Source organism: Papaver somniferum, chromosome 3 (genome assembly GCF_003573695.1).
Source record: "Papaver somniferum cultivar HN1 chromosome 3, ASM357369v1, whole genome shotgun sequence".
NCBI classification, from domain to species: Eukaryota; Viridiplantae; Streptophyta; class Magnoliopsida; order Ranunculales; family Papaveraceae; genus Papaver; species Papaver somniferum.
The window spans coordinates 129364179-129388092 of NC_039360.1; the positions used below are offsets into that span (position 1 = coordinate 129364179).

A 23914-nucleotide genomic window follows, 5' to 3' on the forward strand; every position below is an offset into this window, starting at 1 on the left:
TTATAAAATCATGTTACAAATATTGTTGCAAAAGCTGTTACAAATTGTGTCACCAAAAACAAGCCCCCTACTTTGGTCATCCCAGCACTGCTGAAGCAGTAATCTAGTTATTCAAAAAAGCAATCACTTAATTATAATTTCAAAAATTGGTCACTTTACTTAAAACTATTTCATTATATTGGTCATCTAGTTGTAAAATCTTATTGGTTGTTAGTAACTTATTATTTTGCAGTTATAATAGTGACTAACAATACGATTAGGATTGCTCACTTCCTTTTAGTCTTCAATTAGAGGATGAGCCAGAAGATGTGTTGATAAGTACCATGCCGAATCATCTTACATCTTATCCCATATTCCTTGGACAAGTGATTTTGAAAAAACTTTTAATAAATTTTATATGGCCTAATTATTAAAAGGTTTTTCTAGTTCCATTGGAGATGCTCTAGTTCTCCAATCCAATGGTCTGCTTACACCATCTGTTGTGATGATCTGCATTTTGTAAATTAAAAACCAAGTCAACTACGTTATGATGTATTAATACCAATTCTTAATGAACAAGCTTAACCAAACTCATAAGAGATGTATAATTACATCGTACTCCCTCCGTCCCTAATTAGATGACTTACTTGGTTTTAAGTTTTGTCCCATAAATAGGTGATCTATTTTTGTTACTATAAGAAATATGTATAGTTTGATAGTTATGTTTATATTTGTTACGTTGGTGTTTTAAAATATTTTTCAACGGTATAAAATTTACGAAAAACCGAGATATAGTTTAAGAGATAAATCATTTCTAAGTTTTACTAACATTCTTGTCTTAAAAATTGTGCAAACTACAACTAGGTCATCTAATTAGGGACGGAGGGAGTAGAATATTAGTTTTGCCGACGAGGCAGGTTATAAATCAAGCTCTTAATTGTCTAACACAGCCTACTTCACCAAAAACACAAAGTTTCAAGCTGAGCAGACAAATTTAAACTACATTTTTTAGGGAACATGGCTTCAACTACATTTGCAATTCCAGCAAAAACAGCTTGTGAGAAACAGAAAAAAATGTATCGGATAGAAGAGAAAGAATTTGTGGAGGAAATGAGAGCTGTTGCTATGAAATTACACACAAAAGATCAAGCAAAAGAAGGAGAGAAAGAACCACGAGGACAGCCTTGGAGAAAATGGGAACCCTCTATTGTAGGGTATCTTCAATTCTTAGTGGATAACAAAATGATTTACGACACGCTCGAGAATACTATTATTGGTCAAAAAACTGCGAATTCATCATCTTTATACGGCAATTTCATGAATACGGGACTCGAACGGTCAGAAGCGTTGGGTAAAGATTTAAAGGGGTTCAAAGATAAAGGCCACACAATTTCTAAACCGTCTGCTCTAAGTTTATCTTACTCGCAGTATCTTGAAGAACTATCTGTGAAGGATCCTCAAGCTTTCCTTTGTCATTATTATAATTTTTATTTTGCACATACCGCAGGAGGCCGGATGATCGGTAAAAAGGTTGCGTAGAAGATATTGGATAAGAAGGAACTGGAGTTCTATAAGTGGGATGGAAACCTTTGCCAGCAGTTGCAGAATGTGAGGGAGAAACTGAACAAAGTCGCTAAATATTGGAGTAGAGAAGAAAAAAACCATTGTTTGGAAGAAACTGAAAAATCATTTGAGTTCTCTTTTCAACTCTTGCAACTGATGTTAGCGCAATGATGCAAAAATATGTCGACCAAGTTTCTCCTCTCTTAACATACCGATCTTGTGCTTCGTATATATATATATATATATATATTGTACCGCCGAGGGAGGCCTAATAGCTTGTAATCTCATTTGTTTGTCTTTCCGGTGTGCCGCCGTCTCACTTTTTGAGAAACTTGTGACAGCTTTCACTTAGTGAGGATAAAAAATAACCTCGCACATCCATTTCTTTTACTAAACTATCTATCTTCATCTTCGTTTTCTCTGTTGTGCTCTTACTCTTCGAACACACCTAAACTGTGAACTGAGCTGCCGGCTACGGCACAACAACGGGTACGAGAGAGCACGTTTTTTATATATCAAATTTGTGTGTTCAGCTATCAAGGTTAGTAAGTCCAAATCTTATTCGTTCAAATTTATGAATTTTTGTCACCAATTTTCTACTCCTATTTGACCTAAAATTTGAATTTTGTTTCCGGATTTCAGTTGCCATTTTTTTCGATTCTTTATAATTTTGGCAAATGTATGTTTTATATCCGTGTTCACTTTCAAAGAACCCATTAAATTTGTGAATTTTGATTTTAAAATTTGTGAAGTTCAGTTGTTTGTGTATTTTCCTGACAGAAAAAAACATGTTCAAATTTGAGTTTCAACTTAATTCTCATACATTTGGTGACTGAGGATTGAAGATTCTGTATATGTTTATCGTAAGATTCGTAGAGAAAAGTGAAGATCGGCGATTCAATGTATGTTTATTGTAAGAGCGTGATAGAAAAAACCGAAGATTGTGCTTCTATTCAACCTGTTGTATTTCTTAGACCTCTGCATCATACCTTAAAAATTATTTTGTAACTTTTTGTTTGTTTAGCTAACATTTAGACGAGTATGGTTTAGTCATAGTGGGGATTGTTTGAGACACGGTATCTTCCGAGCCCAAAACTCTTTAGCTACTGATGATTTTTATTAAGAGAGGTAAAGTTGAGAAATTAAATGAATACTTATTATAGTTTGGTATGTCTCTCTATACTTCAATTAATGATTGTGACATTGAAGTCGAGATGTGCAGTAGACATCAGACAGTTATCAGTCATAATAAAGGTGTTCAAAACCACACTTTGTTGGCTCTACAAAATGCTCCTAAATCACCTAATAAAATAATCATGTGTTTCAATTTGACCGCATATCATGTGTAAACCAAGTAGTTGCTCTTTTTCATGCAGGTGCATTAGAGATGTACGAAAATTAGATAGTGGCAGTGATCTCCATTAAGACGTGCTTACAAAACAGGGTCTAATGCTTTAGCAGCTGTCGTGGAAAGATATTATTAAGGTGATTTGCGAAGTTGGCATTTCTCCCCTTATCGTTTTTGAATCATATGCATTAGCATGCAAAGTACCGGTTAAAGAAGTTCTCTTTTATGTTTCTTGATTGAGGATATACCTCTTTGAAGCAATGGCAGGCAAGGAAGTCTTTGTTCACCCGTCACAGCCCTAGAATCATAGCGCAAGAATCGGCGGCGAGTTGTTGTAAGGCATAATTATGTTCATTGCTGATAGTGTTTTACTTAGCCCTAGAATCAGCGAGCAAGAAGCGGCCATGAGTTATGGTACGGCAGAATTAGATTTTTTTTTTTTTCTTTTTGTGTGTATACAATGAGTATTTGTAAGAGACTTGGTGGTGTGTTGTGAAGATGAGATGTTGATGTTGATGTAGACTGCTAGGTGAAAGTTTGTTATACGTGAGATGGAAGTGCTGGGAGATGGTCTGAAGAGGAGCAAAGCTTCTCTCTGCTTCCGAGCAGCTCAAAGTCCCCGTTGCAGCATCTAGAAAAGCAAAAACCTTAGTTCTGTAACTTCTGTTCGAAAGAGTTAGGAATGGAATGTGCTCTTGGTAATAGCATCCCAGGAAGGAAGGAATTTGATGCAAGGCCTGTGCCCTAGGTGTCACAATTGAATGCAAAATGGAGACAACTATGCGGGATGATGGTCAAGTTGTTAATGTGATTGACACACCAGGTATACGTTGCACTTGCATAATTTTGCATTTGAATTATCTTTTCTTTTTCTATGTTTCCTCAATAAATATAAATTCTCAGGTGAGGTACCTACCCAAATTCCCGAGGTGGTGAGTCATTTTTTCAGGTTTTTCCTGGGAATTGTAAATTTCGCACATGAGATCTCGCAAGGATGGGATTGATGGACAATGTGAATATTGCAGGAAGTGCTCTTTTGGATCTACTTCTTTTATATGATCCAGGAACTGTCCGTTTAATCATGATCCTTGCACAATGATGCTGGCCTTTGGGAGTGCCATTAGAGAGCAAATCTGAAGGATGTCATGAAAAGAACGGGTCCTGATGCTGAGATGAATACCCAGACTTCTTAAAGTTAAATGATGTGGACTGTTAAATGATTGTCGAATATAAATATCTTCTCGAACTTTTGTATAGTGCTGAACAGAAACCGAACCGATAACCGTAACCGCACCGATAATCGCATAACCGAACCGTAACCGCACCGAACCGATAATCCAACGGTCGGTGACGGTTTTCATTTTAATAACCGTTAGATCTACGGTTCGGTGTACGGTTTTACCCATAACCGCAAGATAACCGCACCGAAAAACCGATTAATAGGGACCGTCGATTAGTTTTTATCTTGATTAATCCTAGCCGTCTAGATTAAAGCCTACACCATATATATTTCGGAACCCTAATTTTTTCAGAAGTTTTCATCTCGTTTCTCTTCTTCTCGGCTCTCGCTCTTCAGTCTGAAACCCCAGTCGCCTCCACCACCAGTAGAACCACCACTTTGATCTTTTAAACCACCTCCATCAAGAGCACCACCACCTCCTTGGCTCTATCTAGTAAGTAAATAGATCCCCTGTTCTATTTCTCATTCTCGTTTCGATTGATTTGTTTGTTTTTCAATTTCTAGGGTTTTTTTTTTAATTATTCTTCTGTTAGGACTTAGAGTTTCTTTCTTCGAAATGGTTTGCTTGTTGTTTTGTGTTTATCAATCAATTTCTTTTGTCAAATCTTATTTTTCTGATTACAGTCATGGGTTTTTTATTTTAGGTTTTGGTTGAGTTGAGGGGAGGAACTCAAGAAGGAGTCTGAAAGCTATTATCATTCTGTTTGAGTTAAGGGAAGGAAGGAGTCTGATTACAGGTAACTACTAACTAGTTCAATCTTCATTTTGACTTGTTCTGTTTGATTGATGTTTTGAACTTAGGGTTTGTTATTGTGAAAATGTTTTGAAAAAGGTCAGTTGATGTAAAATGAAGTGATTTAGGATCTGTGATTTGATATGGTTGAGTACTGATATGGTTTAATGTTGAATGATGTAAATTATTTCGAAAAAGGGGTTTAAATTTTTAATGGGTGTCGAATGTTGATATGGTTGAGCACTCTGAAATTGCTGTGCAGTGGCAGTGTAATTTAAACTGAAATTGCAAGTGCTAGCTAGCTAGCACTCTGAAACTCAGGGTCACTCTGAGCTAGCACTCTGAAATGTATTTCTAATTTAAACTGAGTAACACGGCAGTGTCAAATGAAGTTTAGTTTCATTATCAAGTTCAGAACTAACTTGATTGTTTTAAGAAATATGAATGCTTGTATTAAGAAGTAAGAACTAACTTGTTTACCTTTGGTTGTTTGGCAGGGTAATGATTGGATCAAGTTCAGTTTCATTATCAAGCTGCAAGATGGCAAGTGCATCTCCCTCTCCATCCCGTGCAGCTGGGTCTACTGATGTGACACTGTCAATAACACCTCAAGTTGATGCTACAAAACAAGAAACACAAGCTATAGAGCAGGCTACACAGGACCCTGCACCTGAGGTTGTACCGAAGAAGAAGGGGAAAACTAGATCAAAAGTTTGGAATGACTTTGTAAGGCTCAGTGAAGAACAAGCTCAGTGTAAGCATTGTAAGAAGAAATTGCAAGCACATAGCAGAGGAAATGGCACTTCCAGCATGAAGACACATTTAGGCACATGCCCTCAGAATCCCAACAAGAAGCAGAAGGGTCAGAAGAATTTGATGTTTCCACCTCCAAGACCAGGACAGTCATCACAACTGGTTGCTGTAAGTTATGACAAGGATATGTGTAGAAGAAGATTGGCTGAGTTTGTCATCATAGATGAACTTCCATTTAGAATTGTAGAAGGAGAAGGGTTTAGAAGATACAGTGAACAGTTGGAGCCTAGATTCAAGGTGCCAAGCAGGATGACAATTTACAGAGATCTTTTAATCATCTACAAAGATGAGAAAGAGAAGTTGAAGAAATACTTCAAGGAAAGTAAACAAAGAGTCTCTCTCACAACTGATACATGGACTTCTCCAAACAACATGTATTCAAATGCCAATGCAGAGGAAGGTGACATCATTACTTACTGTTGATCATCATTAGTTCATTACTAATATTGCTTATTTATTTATTTTATCATCATTACTTACTATTGATTGTTCTCATGTCTTAGGTACTGGCTCAACATCTGCTGCTGGTGTTGATGACATGGTTGTTTGTGTGCAAGAAGAGAACATTGAGGATATGCTTGAGTCGAGGAAGAAAAGGCGAAGAATGAATGTTCACAATACTCATCCAAAGTCAGAGCTTGAAAGGTATTTGCTTGATGACTGTGAAGCATCTACCAAGGAGTTTGATATTCTAGCATGGTGGCAGGCTAATAGTACCAAGTATAAGGTATTTGCTTAATCAACTCTTTTAATAAATTTCTTAAACTAGCATGGTGGCAGGCTAATAGTACCACGATCTTGGTGATGCTTCATTTTCTTAAACCATTTGTTGTTGTGGTTGTTTAAGGTACTATCACTAATGGCAAAGGATATTTTAGCAATACCAGTGTCCTCCGTTGCTTCGGAATCTGCATTCAGTACTGGAAAACGCATTCTTACTCCATGGAGAAGCTCGCTATCTGCCAGGACAGTTGAAGCACTTCTCTGTACGCAAAGCTGGTTGCAGAAACCTATCTCTCTTGATTTCCTATGTGACTATGTACCTGATGACAATTCCAACATTGAAGATGGTAATGGAATCCCTTTTCTTTTGACTTGAAATTTGAATGAGTGTATCTTCTTTTATCTGTTAGTTTCTCACCTGCTGTAACAACAACAGCAGCAATCATAATTCATACTCAGCCAAGTGTTTGTATTCTTCTTTGCATTCTTGTTGTTTTTCTTCTTATCTGTTAGTTTCTCTTATCTTATTTCTTCTTGTTTTTCTTGTTGCAGAAATTTTGGGGAAGGATGAAGATTAAGGAGATTGGCTTGAGAGATGGATGGACTGCAGTCTTTTAGCTTTGGTTAACTTGAGAAATGAAGATCAAATGGATGACTGCAGTCTTTTTATGTTATTGGCAACATCGTTTTCTTTTAACTTTCGTTTCATCAGACTTTGGTTATCTTTTAGACTTAAGACTTTGGCTAACTTGTTTGTGAACTTCAACTTTGGTTATCTGTAGACTATGGTTATATTATCAAGATTTAAGTATGGCATGTAGTATCAGTTTATTAAGAATTTCAGAATATATTTATATACAGGTGCAGGGTATAGGTGAAAATCGAACCGAACCGTAACCGAACAGTATCGGTGCGGTTAAAAACCGAACCGAATACTGAACAATTCGGCTACGGTTTCAATTGTGATAACTGCACCGAACACGGTTAGTTGAACGGTTTTACCTATAACCGCACCGAACCGAAGCGTGTGCAGCCCTACTTTTGTATATGTTAGAAATTGATTTAGTACTAACCAAAGACCAACTTGAAATGTATATGGCAGTCTTTATGTAGGATTTTTTGTTTTTGTTTTTGATCAGAGTCTTTATGTAGTTTTATGTACCATTTCTACATTTTTTTAGCCCCGTTAGTCCTGATTTAGGATCCGAATAATCTGTCAACTCTTTTCTTTTTCAGCAGTTTGAGAATAATCTGTTAACTCTTTCTTTTTCAGCAGTTTGATTGGTAATCATGTTTTGCTATATATCAATTTCCGCAGGCGCATCGCGCGTGCGCGTTACACTAGTCTAAATAAAGAAAGTTTTATTTGTAACTTGAATTTACAAGAGCGCAAAACATTGTAAGAAAAACCAATCTAAAGAATAAGAAAAAGAATAACCTATAAAAAAAAAATCAGCAATTATAATCATCATAAGGGACAATAGCAGTTGTAGCAGTAGCAGTGATACTGCATTTTGCTTCTGGAAGATTCTCAACAGCTGCGTATGAATTCATACAACAGATTGGATTCGGGTTCAGGAACGGCGTCGGCATCATCACTGGAGAAGAAGATGCAGCAGCTCCATTTATCACCAACTCCTCGATTCTTTTAGCGACGGTTTTCTTCAATTCTTCCATTGCTGATTTCATCTGTTCTAGTTCATTCAAACTCAACCCATCAATGGGTATTTCCCACCAAAACTTATCGCTATCAGTAGAATTAAGTTTTTTCAGTTTCTCTACCAAAACTCCTCTCTTTTTCTCAAGGTCTAGCTGATTAGAAACCTTAATATACTGTTGCTGTGTCTGCTGCTGTTGTTGTTCATGCGCCGAAAATCCATGTCGATGAACATTGTTCGGTCGAATCGCCAGTTGATGATTATTATTATTATCATGTGAGCTAAGGAACCGATTTATGGTGGAATCGACTTGTGGGTTTCCGAAAGAGTATGCTTTACCGGCCGGAGAGAAAACGATAACAGCAAGTTCAGCACCACATAATACACAGAGTTCACTTGCTTTCTTGAATAAACCATTGCGACGCTTAGTAAACGTGACTTGTCTGTTTGATTTGATTTCTATCATTTTTATTGGGATCTTTTTCCTGCCTTGACTTGGTTTCCTTTCTTTTTTGTTCTTCACTGCCATCGCCACCATAGTTGCTGACAAAGCTTGAAAATCAAGTAAAAATTGGAGAAAATAAGAGCCGAGTTTAGTAAGAACATTGGCATGGACCAGTCTATATATATGAGTGTGCCAATAAATTTCCATTTAAGATTTCAATTAAGACAAAAGAATTTAGGAGATTTTACTATGTTTGGTAATAGTATACACGTGTTCCTAAAGTTTTGGAGGAAGATTGGTTGGATTTTAACTGTTAACATGTTCAAAAATGGCATTTTTGAGAGGCATAAATGGCAATTTCATCGTGTGGACATAAAATATTCATTTGCCGAATCATATAAAAGGAAAGAAAAAATCTTGGAGCAAGCTGTGGTTTTGAGTGTGTCGGTTCATAACAAAGGAAAGAAAAGTTTCTGAAATTTATACATAATGTGTTGTTGAGTTCATAACTAAGGCAAATGAGGGCAATTTACCAAAAAAAAAAAAAAAAGGAAAAAATGGAAACAAGATTCATTCCTCCTGGCATTGGTACGAAATTTAACTCGAAGTAAATCAAAATCCCATACTCAAGATTGCTGAAAATCCTAGTAGAAATGTGCGTCAGTTCTTTGGATATGGGTAATTGATTTACTCGGTTCAAGTATATATATCACAACATATTAAATGCTTCCTTTTCAAATTCTCAGAAGCTTTTTGGATCTTCATCTTTTTCCCCGATGCATCAAAGAACATCCTGGGCATACATAGAGAAAAGCAATCATGAAACTATAAGGTAGAAGAGTAGAAGAATATATGAAGAAAGCTTAATGGTCCTGAAAGCATAAATCTAAAAGGGCTTAGCAATTACAGACCTGTACATGAGTATGACGTGGGTTAGAAGAAAGGTTGCTAGGGCGAAAAACAGAAGCATTTGAGCTAGTGGTCTGAGCAATCTTTGCACTGTTGCTGCTACTAGAATGTGAAGTCAGGCTATCTTGCATGACCTTCCTGTTACGAAGAGACTCCGAAGTTCTCAAAGTATCACTAGTAACAGAACCAGCAGAAGGTCCAGCTCGCTTTGAGGTAGGGTCGAGGCGTTCCATCAGCCGGGCTACACCAGAAATACCTGCAGTGACCTCACGTTGAACTTCTTTGCTCAGCTCTTTAACTGAGTTGTTTCGTGATAGTAGCTTCTCTTTAATACCTCGAGTGCTTTTTGAGATTGATTCTTTATATCTGTAACAAAATTACACATAAACTTCATAGACTTGTAGAAGAAGAAGAATGACACCATAAAAGGAAAATCCAGTTGAGACATTATAACAGCTACCTGGATGAAGCAGCAGAAAATCTAGATTTAAAGGATTCAGAAAGCGAGAGCAAGTCTGACGGCCGTGATCTCTGTGGACTAGTTGGTGGTGTTTCTGCAGCAAATATACTGAATAATAACAAGCAAAATGTTAAGATTTTGACTTTGCACGACGAATTTTGAATCAAAAGAACCAAAGAACACCACCACAAGTTAATCTTCCCACCATTACTCTGTACTTTTGTAGCCTCTACATTAAAGGGTATTCGAGGAAACTTGTAGAGAGTTCATATCCACTACTTGTGTATAATACATAGTGAGGACCCTATGAGTAAAGACTAAAAGCTCAGAGAAGATGTTTTTTTTTTTTTTAATTTCACTCAGAGAAGATGTTAAATAGCATTTAGAATGCAGTCATGCAAACGTGTATCTGTTAGGGTATACTGATTACAAAGCAATAGTGAGAAGATAATAAAATTTTATGACTTGACTAAAAAAGAGACGATAATAATGGAAATGCCGAAATATTGCAAGTAAACCTTGGTCTGGGAGGATCATATCTGTTGTCTGATATGTTAGAGGCTGTATGTAGACTAGACAGCAGCACAGTTGATGTAGGTTGATTTGATCTTCCAAAAGCCATGACGGATGCTGCAGAATTAGCTTCGTGTGACACCAAATTTCCAAGATTTTGACTGCGAACTGGTGAATTTGTATATGCATGCTCAAACTCAGATCCATTTGAAGGAGAAGCAAAGCCAAGATATATGTCTCGGTCGACATCAGATCGACGGTTCTGCCTCCTCCTAAAATGATGAGTCCTGCCCATTGCAGAAGCCGCTAGATGCTGCATAATATTGTCATCAAATTCCGAGTCAACTGCATATGATCCGACCTGCAAATCCAATTTACAGTCAGGACCCAAAATCAAAATAAGCATGTAAGACCATTGGCTTCTAATGACACTTATAGACTTACATGATCAGATTCTATATCCTCGAAGGAGTTTTGACGAACTATGGGTGTATTGGAAGATCCACGCCTTGATCTAGATGCCCTTTCAATCCCCACTGCTGCAAGGAGCTCTTGGCTAATGATTTAAGAAAAAAATGAATGATAGAACGTTAACCGGCTAAGTTGGCGATTGAGAAGCAAATTAACTCCATTTCCATCACATAATCATTAAGATACAAACCCAAGTCACAGAATAACCCTCAAGTTGCTTAAACATTTGACAAACTCAACCATCGAAATGTTTGTAATATACCTTGAAGAGTCCTTCAACACAAGCAACCGCCAGCATATTGGACACTCCTTGCTTCTCTGGGACCTGAAGTAAAAATACCAGTTTAAATTATCAACCTATAAGCGTACGAATACCTTAATTTATTTAGAGAAAACAAGTGCAGGACGAGGAATACAGTAATTCACTATACCATTCGAGAATGCATTGAAGATGATACTCATGTTTGCAACTGGTCACCTGCAATTATACAAATCCAACCAAAATTATCACCTGAAGATTTTGGGGTACCCACTAAAACAATCATAATCTAATTCTACAATAAAAACATCACCACCACCATCCACCACCACCTCCGGGCAACGCTGGTCAAACCACCACCACAGGTCATCCACAACCACCGGTCAACGTGGTCAAACCCCTAAATTTCTCAAGTTTTCACCAAAAATGTGAAGGAGCATACAAATGCAAAACCAACCCCCATACGAACAACATAAAAAAACTAAATTTGATTCAATTAAACTGATCAAAAACACATTTCATTAGAACACTTACAGCAGAAGGATCATCCGAGGTAAAGGGTTCGAAACAAATGCTACAATCTTCCTTTTCCTCTTCTTCTTCTTCTTCATTGAATGAACAAACAGGTTTCAACATCATCTGATCACTCTTCAAGGGAGTAACGAAATCCTCCATTACAAAGGGAAAAGAAGATTGAAAATGTAGGATTACAGAACGGAAACAAGATTGAAAATGTAGGAGTAGAAGAGAAAAAATAAAGAAGAAATGAAAAACCCCTTTGAAATAAAATAAAATAAAAAAGGTAAAGAGAGAAGATGATTGATGTAAGTAAAAAGTAAGGAATTTTTTATTTGATGATAACTTTGAGAAGAGAAAAAGGATAGAGGAGAGAAAGTGGAAGAAGATGTTGCAGTAGTTGAGTGTAAGAGAAGTTGTTGAAGATGAGAGAATATTCCGAGTCGGATTGTTTGACTAATCGTTTTAGATCTCAACCGATCAGTTTTTTTCTCTCTTACAATCCAAATTTTGGTAAGAGCAGTTAGTTGTCTGTTTTTAGCTGACTCAACAAAATTTAATCTGATCTGAAGCGGGCACCGGTATGTCTACAGAGCACTGTGAATCAATTTTGATGCCAAGTGACCGGCAAGTGCTTTTTTTTCTTTATTTTTTTACCGAGACAAAAAAAGGTATTATTTTGTTTGTTTGATACAAATGTATTTTCCAGGACAATCTGTAACGTGCATTTACATTTTTATAAATGATAAAGACGGGATTTGATAGCGATTTCGATGGGCAAATCACCCCTATACTGAGCATTTAACGTTAACGAAGAATAAAATTGATTCCAAATGAAAAACAAAAAATTTAGAGTTAGAATTTGAACTTTTGCACCATTCATCAAATGTTGTCGACTTCTCCTGGAAGACATGAATTTATGGTCATATCTAAGAAGGTTATTATTGGGCGTCACCTAATAGGACAAAAACGGATCGTCCATAAATAATTTCAAAAATTACTTATCTAAAATAATTTTATAGTGACTAAATTACCCTCATTTAGCTAGTATTAACCATTTAACTAAATTAGCTAATCTAGTAGTATTAATTACTAAATTAGATTAATGATCTTAATTCATAGTAAGACATAGAAAATTGGAATTTATGTTTTGGTTTTTGGAAGGGAGAGTAAAAGGGAAAACGAGATTTTTTGAAAACCTTAGATTTTGAACCAAGTGAAAAATTTGAGGAGGGTGAATCCATATATGATCGAAAAACAAAAGTTTACATACCTCTGATGGAGATCGTGATTCACCTAACTAAAGACTGAATTTTTTTTGACTTTTCATAATGGATTATGGTTGGGTTTTTCCCTTCGTAATCACCGTAAAACTAACTTACGGCTAGGTAATGATGAACTCCCAACCGTAACTGGGTAAAACTGGGAACACCTAATTATAAACCGGTCACGGTTAGGTTTTCGGTTTTTTGAAGCAAACCGTAAGTCTGATTTTTGGAAAATTTACGGTTAGATTTTATCTGGACCCAACCGTAGAGTACTTACGGTTAACAAGACCCAACCGTAACTCCTGCCTCCTGCGTTAAATTTTAATTTTTGATCCTAAAATGGAGAAGGTATTGTATTATCAACAACTTTGTGCATCCATACTTGAACGTAATATGGATCACTAATTAATGGTGTGTTAAGATAAATGTATGCCCTATTACTGCAATCAAATAAATGAGAGGAAGAAAAGAGAATTTCATTTCTCTAGGATTCATAAAACTGATGTTCCAAAACCGCAGTAATAACAAGACACTAGAGGACTATTTATAGTAGTCCTATACATGCGTAGGAGTACAAGACTTTGCCACTTAACACAACAGGTGGAAAACTATAAATAACATGTAAATTACATTTTTATCCTCTAATGGGATGATAACCATTACCCACATTTTCCATCCCTTTATTAGTAGTGTGTGCGGCAGTATTTGGCGTGAGGTGGTCAGCCAATTAGAAGGTGACATTATATAACACTCCCTCTTGGATGACCACCGTTTTGAATTGTCATTTCATCAAAATCTTGGCAGAAAAATTCAGTATCCAAAACTTGTTTCAGTATTTTAGAAGTGGGACAAAATTCATTCGAAGAGTACAACATCGGTAGCTTCAAAGTGATGATGCTAGTCGCACATTTTCTCCCGTCGTCGAAATCGTGTCAGGAAAACTATTTAGGAAAAACCTGAACTTAGAGTGAGGTTGGTCACCGTCATGAAATGCTTCCTCTGGCAAAGTTGCGTCAGGAAAACCATTTAGGACAAAACCTGAACACCCGCACCAGGAAAACCACTTGGAACAAAACCTGGGTGCCCGCACCAGGAAAACCACTTGGGACAAAACCTTAGCGCCGAGAAATACCTCCACCATAAAAAAATTGCGTTAGGAAAACCACTTGGGACAAAACTTGAACGCCTGCGTCAGGAAAACCACTTGGGGACAAAACCTGAACGCTTGTGCCAGGAAAACCGCTTGGGACAAAACCTGACCACCAAAATTCAGAATAATGCCGACGTCGAAGAGCATGTTGCCTCGTTAAAAACCTTGTCTGAAAAATCACGTGGGACAAAACCAGACCAAAGGAAAAGAGTACAACGGACACCGCTCGATAATGGTGCTGAACACGTATATGCTTCCTCGTTAAAACCTTGACAAGAAAAACCCCTGGGGACAAAACCTTGATGAAGGAAAAAGAGTACAACGCGTTTAAGTCCAGCCTATGATTCTACGAGTCTACTCTCCCTGAAGCATGACTTCTTAAAGCAGTTGGTGGTGTGGACATTTTACAGCCTTTAGAAAAACTGCTTTACTAAGTTCAGTTTATGGAGGATTGACTGCCAGATTTTGCGCCGGGTGAACAATCGCCATTGTACACCTCGCATTTAAATCCTCCATCATTGCACACCAAATTTCATTTTTCCGCTTCAACTTCAGGCATAACAATGAAAGGCCTTTTGTAAACTCATAAACACCGTAGAATCATCTTCAGCCTCTAAAAGTGTAACCTGCAAAATAAAAGTTAGAAAACACAAGATAATGCATGCATTATATCCATGTATAGTACTTCTGGACCATAAATTTAACGTACGTATCAGATGGATCGATCACTTCCCAGTAATGATGCTAATTTAGAAGCACGATAAGTATTACGAGTATCAAAACTAGATACTCTAGTATATACAGGAAAGTTTTATTATGCTAGCATGTCCTCGAACTTCAGGTCGAGCAAATATTTCGATTTCAGTGAGATCTCAAAAATCTAGTTCAAGCGTGGATTTTAGCGCTATTAAGTGCTCGTTAAGAGGCCAAGGATAATATCATCAACTTATCCGGAATTTAGTCATTCTTCAACAACTCAAAACACACAAAGGATTGTTCACAAAATTCTCCATTTCTAAATGGTGATTATGACTTGATTTCAAGCCTGACATAGTTCACAAAGTCAGGTGGCTGCCTGATTCAGAAAATCGAATCCTTCAAAGATTCAAATATAATCACCAATAATAAGTCGTAGCAAGATGCAATCAGAGTCCTTGAACGACTACCACGCTAAAATGCATCAATATTAGGGGAATACTTTAGTTTTACAGAACCAATCCTGGGGTTCAGCAGGAAACCCTGTATCGCGCTTAAAGCGATAATAGTATTCTCTCTGCGCTTTATCTCAAACACCAACCTGTAATATTCATGCCTCATGATTTTTACAGTGTGAGTCGGATCCGATCTTTTGCGCTTTTTGGAGAGATTCCATCCTCTACCTTATTTTGAGGGGAATAGACTATATGCCCACCAATCACAATGTCGATGTTCCTCTGCAGAGGGGTACATAACCATTATTGTAAATAGTAATCGACAATCATATACGATCTAACACATTCTATAGTGCATGCACCTTTATGAAAATTTCATAGACTGGTACCAGTGCCACTTCAGGGGCATTATCATATCCCCATTTTAATGAGGTATAAGCTTAGAGAATGTGGATCATATTCCGATAGTCTCTACGAGAACGATCTGTAGTCTTTTCAAGAGCACTACATATTATAAAAGCGATTGGATTCTCTTTTGTGAGGCATATATGAGGCATTCATTCAGGACTCAAGCGTGTTTTAACACACGACTTGGTCATTGCGAGATGCATGATTTAACCTGCTGTGACAACTTCTTGTGTCTGCATCCTCAAGAAAGTGACGAACGATATTTTCCCAGAGCTACTGCAGTTATCTGTTTTAATCATGTGTAATCTCCAACACCTCAATTACATCCAATATCTTGGCGAGAAAACAAACTGAGATAGTTTCACGCCAATATCTAGCGGCAGCCAAACTTTGTTTGATCAGGATAAATACTTAATCAGATAACCTGTTGAATTGTCGACATTGCTTACTGCAACCTTTAGGTGGTGTCTGTCATCTTTATGACTTCAAGGGAAAAGTCCTTAAATTTTTCGACATAATACGTGCCATCTTCATGTGGCAGTCTTTCTCCCCCTGGTTAAGGCGGGAAAACCTTTTAGGTTATCATAATTTGCACCATCCTTTTATGGTGATGTTTCTCCCCCTGACTAAAGTGGGAGAACCTTTAAGGTTATCAATCCTACTCTTGCCAAAATTCTGGCGGCGGGTTTCCAGGCCAACTTCTGGTGGCATTTTAGTTTTCCTGATCATGGCGGAAACATTATTATCTCATTTCTGGAAACTTCTGGTTCCATAATTGCCTGATTTTCAAAGGCAATTCTGCTCATGATAGTTTTTGGGTGTTAATTAAAACCACACAATAAGTATCCCAAAAACAGCCGCAGGCTCGACAAGAGATGAGATATTTCACGTCGTTCCTTTTTGACGGCTTACTTCCTCCCTCTAACGGCGGGAATACAGTCTCATCTTCAATAAGACATTACCAACACATGGTTTTAAATGTCTTATGAATCGAAACCAACATATATAGCTAGGTGACGTTATGGAACAAACACGTAAGTTGTAAGGTTGCTTCCCAAGATATAATTGATGGTAAATAGTTGGTCGAGCAATAAACTAAAGATGTTTAAGCAAAAAACTCAACTAAACCATGTCGAGTGCGCACATGTGCTAACTATATGCTCGATATAATACCAACTGAAGGCAAAGCATCAAAAGCCTATAAATTTACCACCAAAATAAATGGACTTAGATGGAAAGTCCAAAATGGATACGCAACCACAAGATTTGCACAAACAGTTTGGAAAAATCTAACATCACGCATTAATATAACAAGAGACCATCTAGTAGATGTGTCTATCAATACATTAAAGTATTGAAATAATTGTTCATATTGCAGGATGAATAAGTCCTGCAAATACCACCTTGAATTCTTTCTTAGGATTAATGTTGATGATTCAGCAACGGGTTACCATAATGTTAATGTTAATGCAATTTAACAACCAATTGTCTCAGGGACCAATAACACAATTTACATCCTTATCTAATAGAAGCTTCAGATTCTATAAAGGATGTCCATGAGCATTTTGAATCGTCTACTCATCTTGGTAGAACTTTGGTGTCCATACTGATCATGCCTGAGCATGAATAATTCAAAGGTCATTAAACTTCTGGCTAATGACAACATGGAACTCGACTATTCGAATTCTCCTATGGCACACCCCATAAAAGAAAGCCTTATGTTTCTTTACGATGTGTTTCTGGCACAAAAATAAATGAAGTAACAAAATACTCCATAAAAATGCTCGTTTGTCGTTTCAAGGTGGTAACGCCAAATATTATCAAAAGCTCAACAGATTCTTCAGGAATCCGGAATATTATAAGGCGTTAATAAAGATGACTCTTATACCACAAAAATGATACACGCTCTTCCGAAGTCGTCTATCATATTAACCGAACCCAAAATGGTATTTCACATTTCTCAAAACCTCTACAAGGTTACAGAAATTGTTCGAAAAATGTGTGTTTATTGTTCCGGTTTCTGAGACAGATATATCTATCGTTTATTTAAAATGGATAGATCACTTCAGGAATCCATATTCGTTGTCACAGATAGACGAGAGACAGACATTAATAAGTCATTAACAAAATCATTACGTAATCATGGGCTACTTCGGGAACCCAAAAATTCGTGGCTAATTCATGGAATCCAACTATTTCGATAGACCACTTCTGGAGTCTATTTTATGGATTATTATAGGAGAGACAAATTACATGTTGGACTGCTTCTGGAGTCGGCAACGTCTTATGGATTGCTTCGGGAATCCATTACTTATAAAAATAAGCAAAGAAAACAAACAAAACTTAAAACAAAGGATAAACATCAAAACACATATGGTACTAATACAATAACAATAAATCTCCAACTTCGTCACCTTCAGAGTCAACGAAATATTAATTTACAAGTGTACAAATGGATACACTCTTTTATGGAAAAGTTTCCTACTTGGTCACTTCAGGGACCGCAAATAGGAACGACTAGCACTTTTATAACGGGTCACTTCTGGGACCGAAGGGCTAGCGGACCGTGCCTTTTGCATCCATACTATGCTAGACGAAATTCCAGCTTCTGGTGGAATTGTTTCAAAATCTCTGGAGATTATTTAGAGCAAGAGAAATTAAATTTATGTTATCCTCTAGGGATACAACAATTTCTCGCTTCGCCGATATTAAAACCGCAAGTACCATAACAAAAATAATTAGCGGAAAATTATTAAAGTTTACGGAGTCGCGGTTCTCACCTTCCCGCACTCACCCAAAAACATTCGTACAAGTTTCCAATACTTGTAGAACAACTTGCCTCCATTAATAGTGTTACTACCCTGATTAATAGAAGCAACAGAGTCAGTACTACTATCCACATATATAATCAAAAACACAAATTCAACTCAAAACACAAATATAAATTGTGAAGTTGATTATATGTCTTTGTGGGTATCATACCCGGCAGCTTGGCATAAACATCATCGAACACTAATTTATCAATTGGTGGCATCGAGCTATTCGTGCTGATAACGTATTGTATTATCAACAACTTTGTGCAACCAACTTAGTTTTTACCTGACCGTAACTGATTGTGCAAACCTAATTTTTCCTAATTATTTCAACAAATCAAATCATTCAAATGCTAGATAGGGAAAAGTATTGGGTTTGTGTCGAATCAAACATCACACAATCGTTGGGTGCGGTTAATTAAAGAATTTGAAATTATGCGTCGGTTTCATCTTGGTTTTCTTAATTGAGCAGTTGATTATCGATTTTCGTCGGATTGTTGTCGATCATCATCACTGTTATTGATTAGTAGAAGAGAAACTGATTTTAGTTTTTTTTTTATTGATTAGGTTTAAATAGATGGAAGGACAGTTGAGACTTTTTAGATGCCTTTTAGGACACCCCCTAACCAACTAAATAGACATTAAAATCATGAGTGAAGCCCCTCTATTGGAATGTGACGCCCCAATAATAGCTTTCTTTTTTATATACCTTAAAATATGTAATGTTTATGTGCTTGATTAAGGAACGGGTGCATGCTAGGCAGACCGTGTGCAGAACCAATGTGATTAATATTGTATATTGGTTTGTCTCGGTGGAGATAAATATATTGGTACAACTTTGTATCGAGATATTATCGTTGAAATATCGGTTCCAAAATTTATACATAGACATTTTATAGTAAATATTTTTCCCATATAGGTAATATCGCTATAATATTGAGATTATCGACCATATTTCGTATCGCCGGTATAATGGTGTTCTTCTCGCTCAAGTATCGAAACCGATAATATCGGCCGAGATTGACTACATTACGCTGAACAACCCCTATATTGATTGAAGAATGAACGACTACAATTTCCCAAGGATCTTAACCAGGACCGATCCTTAATTAAGGATCTCAACTAGGGTCGATCCTAAGGTTTTATGTCAGGATCGTTCGCTCACAAGAATCTAAGTCAGGACCGCTCGCTCACAAGGATTTAAGTCAGGACCGATCCTACATGTCTGACCGAACCTTACATTTTGAATATATCTACTATCTTAGTGTTTCTGTAGACATCGAGATGTATTTTGGTTAGATTGGAAATGTTTACATAATGTCGGCATAGTGATTTGAACATCTGCTAAAATATAACATCTTAATGTTCAGTATTTTCCTTAGATACTCAAGTCATGATCCTTAAATCGGAATTTCAATATCTTTTATATATCGAAAATATATGCTTACCATATTCCAGTGATTTACATATCTCTAGTTACTATATTAGTAAAGTACGTGGTTGTGTGCTAATTATTTGTTATCAACTATGCATGATTTTGGTTTATAGCTTGGAATATAGTTGGTATTTGTTAAATTTGGAAATAAATATTCAATGCATATCTTTAGAATTTTCGGATTTGGTAATATCTTATCCTCCTCCCAAAGCCTTGGTTTATACAATATAATAGTGGATTCTTATCAAATCTTTCTCCTTGGACCATATGGTTTATAAAGCAAGTGGTCCCGCAACCATCATGACTTTCTACCATAAAAATATTGAAATAATATTATTCAAATATTATCCAAATATTGGTTCTATTGCATCCTTCAAACAAAATCCAGAGTTTCAGTCAAGATCAAACTCTTTTAAAAATACAAAATAATGCTCGATGGACCATCAAAGAATTCCAATACTCTTAGGAATGGTCCGCGAATGACATGGTGACACGTGCATCACCATGGCTAGCCATGGTCGGTCCCTTTGGTTATCAAAATATGGTCACCTAATTATTCTTCTACGGTCTATATTTGGTTCAAACTCATTCCATCAACTTGGACCATCATCCATACACCACTAGCTAGTCCCACCACCACTAATGACCAGTTCTACATCCATTGGTCGGTCCCTCTTTCTACCACAATTAGGTTTTACTATCTAATGTTTTGCAGAGCGTAATTTTAATTATGATTAAACATTAATTGATCATCTTGCACCCAATCCTTGTCAATCGACTTTGGTAAGTCCTTTGCACAACACCTGGGAGCCACTTGATCAGTGCATCACCACCAATGGCCGATCCCCTCTCATTCATTGGTTGGTTCTCTTTCAATCATTCATGGATCACCCATCTATCTAAATTAGGGTCTTGAACCTAATGCTCTGCAGAGCATAATCATGAACATGTTCAAACGCCAGTGATGTCACGTTGATTCAATAACTAACTATTTTTATTAATTATTTATTATGCAGTCCAACTATCAATATTATAATTAATATTGTATTAATATTTTATTGATTCAACATCTAATTGCTCTGCAAAGCAATATTCCTCATATTGATTCAACTTTCAATATTTGAGAAGCAATATTCCATAGATCCAACTATCAATATTTTATTGGTTCATCAACCAATATATAGTTGGTTCATCACTTAATATTTTATTGGCCAGTCAACTAATATTTTAATATTATAATCTCTCTGTTTCGTCATTCGACTTAGTCATGACATGTGGATTGAGGATGAACCTTCTACGATCATTCAAAAATGATCATCTTCATATGACTTCATGTCAAATGCTTGACACACCAATATAATGGTTTATGATCGATCAAAAAATCTCATTAACCTATGCTTATCTATTCAAATCATCTGAATATGATTGTTGTTTCGTCTAGTGTAATGATATGTCATAATCATCAGTGATCCACCAGACTCAACGTTTATGGTCCACAAAGCATGTTGTTGCCTTAGCAAACACTTCATACTTTATCCATCATAACCATGATTATAAACTATGTTCAATTCATCAATTAAGACTCATAGTCTGACTAGGTCAACGATTGACCACATAAAATACGTCTGCAAAGCATACTTTCATACGAGACACCAATTCGTGTCACACGGGAGAATATCATTAGGGCTTTGGTCTGCCGGCCTATGCCATATGCGATGTAACAATACATCCACGATGAGAAATGTGAGTAAGTCGTGATGACAGTTGAAGTGTAGTAAACGAGATAGTGGATGGTCAATCAACCAAGTCTCCCACGCAAAATGGAATTGGTTAACACACGATTTCCCACTTTCCCATTCTTACACTCCTCTTGAACCATCACCACTTACAAAATATCGGTGTGCTAACCACCTTTGTAATAAATAGGCCCCTCAACCTATGACTTGATAGGAGAACTTAAGTTAACAACAAGAACTTAACCAGACTCTATGTAAGTAAACTTGCGACAGTCAATTATCAAGCACTTACAAAATATTTCTGTCGGTCTTAATTACATATAGAAATCATCTTCAAAGCAATTCAACACATCACTCATCAATCAATCAATTTCCATTGATCTCTACACATTCTCAGCTTCCTTCCTTACAGATCGACTCTTCTACTTCCTTGTGACCGAATTGAATCTGAAACGACCATTTTCTCAGTTTAGGATAGAGTCATAAACAATAGTCTCTTGAAATCAAAGTACTTTCATGCAGTACATTTGTTTAAAGGTTTTAGACTATTTTGGTTCATTGAGCACTTGCCTTTTCCATCGTTTTTACCAAAGAAACCAACAAACTTTTTTTATCCGCAAACAACTAAGTCTTAGGATTTTTCTATAACAAAGTAGTTTTTCTCGTCAACATAAATATATGGTGTCTGTTTTATTTCTTTTATGTGTTATATTGTTTTATCTTTATAATTGAAATATCACATGTTGTATGTGCCTAAGACTATATAGTGTTAATTCAACTGTAAATAACTACAAGATTCGTTGTTCTTGTTGGAATAGGTTCATGAACAGTTTGGGTGTATACTAGGTTTACCTTGTTAGAACAATCCTATATACAGTTTCGTAACCGAACATATAGATCGTACAAGGATTGTCCATATAGGTTTCCCAACGAAAAAGTTGGTGGTGTACTAGTTACCCTATGTTTTTCAATTAAGGTCCAGGATTCTGAAATTGTGCATAATGATGGTTCATAGCGGCCCAGTGGGCTTTGAGCTTAACAAGTATTAGCAGTGTTCAATAACACTCGAAACTAATCAATGATCTACATCACAAAATGACTTTGTGAATAAAATTGTATTAGAAGTGTCTATGGGAATTATAACGAAAAGCGAACACAAGCATGTAAAGTAGTTCATGACCTTCTGTTAATAATGAAACTAGATAGGTTTGCAAATCGGGATTGCAAATCTCTGACAGTTCGCGGAGTCAGGGTACAAGGGTTTGCAAACCTTGGCAGTTTGCGAAATTCGGGCCACAAGGGTTTGCAAACCTTGGCAGTTCGGGAAAGTAAGTTGTAGTAATTTGGGAACCCACCTAATCCCCGAGTTTGCAAACTTATATAGTCTGCGGAATTCAGACTATCTCCAAGCAGGCCTTTTGCTCACATAATTAAGTTGAAACATTTGAAATTGCCATATATAGTCCGCATGTTGTTTGGAAAATTTTCAAATGATCAACATGAAACAAAAATAGTTTGTCAACAATCATTTTTTCTAACGAAGATTACTAAGGATCTAGAACTTCCATTACTTGAGTCATAATTCGAGAGTTTAACCAAGACAAGTTTGAACCCAAATCTATTCTCAATTCGAAATCAGTTTATTCTCCTCCAATGCCTTGGAGGACTATTGCCATTATTAACAAGTGCATTCTCTTTTTAATCTAAAAGAATGATTTTTTTTCCTCAACAAAAGAAGAATTGCTAACCTACGAGGCTACTAGTGTCAAGTATCCATCGAGAAGACTTGTATCGTCCGCCCCCTCCGTCTAAGATATGGCGTATGTGGCCCATCTTTATTTTTTGACACATATAAAACTTAAAAACCTACCTTTTCAAAGAAGGCTATTATTGGGGCGTCACACTCCAATAGAGGGGCTTCACTTGGATTCTTAATATCCAAAAAAGTAGTTATGGGATATGCTAACACATATACAAAATGTCTAGCTTACCCTTTAACTAAAATAAAACTTAAAAATCGTAGAAGTGATTTTACGTCCAGGTTAGGATTAATTCCAACTGTAAAATTTTATTTGCATGTAGTTTAACGTCCAGGTTTGGATTAGTTTCCAACCGTAGAGGCTCATTTTACGTCCAGGTTTCTTTTAATTCCAACCGTAAAATTCCATTTTACGTCCAGTTTTCTTTTAATTCCAACCATAGAAGTGATTTTACGTCCAGGTTTAGTTGAATTTCAACCATAATTTTCAATTTTACGTCTAAGTTTAGTTGAATTCCAACGGTAATTTTCAATTTTACGTCTAGGTTTAGTTTACTAAATTTT

The 23914-nt window shown here is 36.5% G+C and overlaps 3 protein-coding genes across 3 annotated transcripts; 1 reads left to right on the plus strand and 2 right to left on the minus strand.

The window, feature by feature from the left end:
* Positions 1-996: 996 nt before the first annotated feature.
* On the plus strand, positions 997-1518 carry LOC113359981 (heme oxygenase 1, chloroplastic-like). The gene has a single exon (XM_026603536.1). It carries the CDS (start codon positions 997-999, stop codon positions 1516-1518), a length of 522 nt encoding a protein of 173 aa, XP_026459321.1.
* Positions 1519-7746: 6228 nt separating this feature from the next.
* Positions 7747-8860, minus strand: LOC113357354 (agamous-like MADS-box protein AGL29). Its single transcript, XM_026600733.1, has one exon. The coding sequence runs from the start codon at positions 8707-8709 to the stop codon at positions 7852-7854; it is 858 nt and encodes a 285-aa protein (XP_026456518.1). The 5' UTR covers positions 8710-8860; the 3' UTR covers positions 7747-7851.
* A 100-nt stretch (positions 8861-8960) lies between these two features.
* LOC113357353 (E3 ubiquitin-protein ligase RHF1A-like) lies at positions 8961-12099 on the minus strand. Its single transcript, XM_026600732.1, has 8 exons — positions 11649-12099; positions 11287-11333; positions 11118-11180; positions 10829-10940; positions 10390-10745; positions 9872-9979; positions 9414-9777; positions 8961-9295 (listed from the first exon to the last, which is right to left on the minus strand). Exons 1-8 carry the CDS (start codon positions 11787-11789, stop codon positions 9284-9286), a joined length of 1203 nt encoding a protein of 400 aa, XP_026456517.1. The 5' UTR covers positions 11790-12099; the 3' UTR covers positions 8961-9283.
* Positions 12100-23914: the final 11815 nt, after the last annotated feature.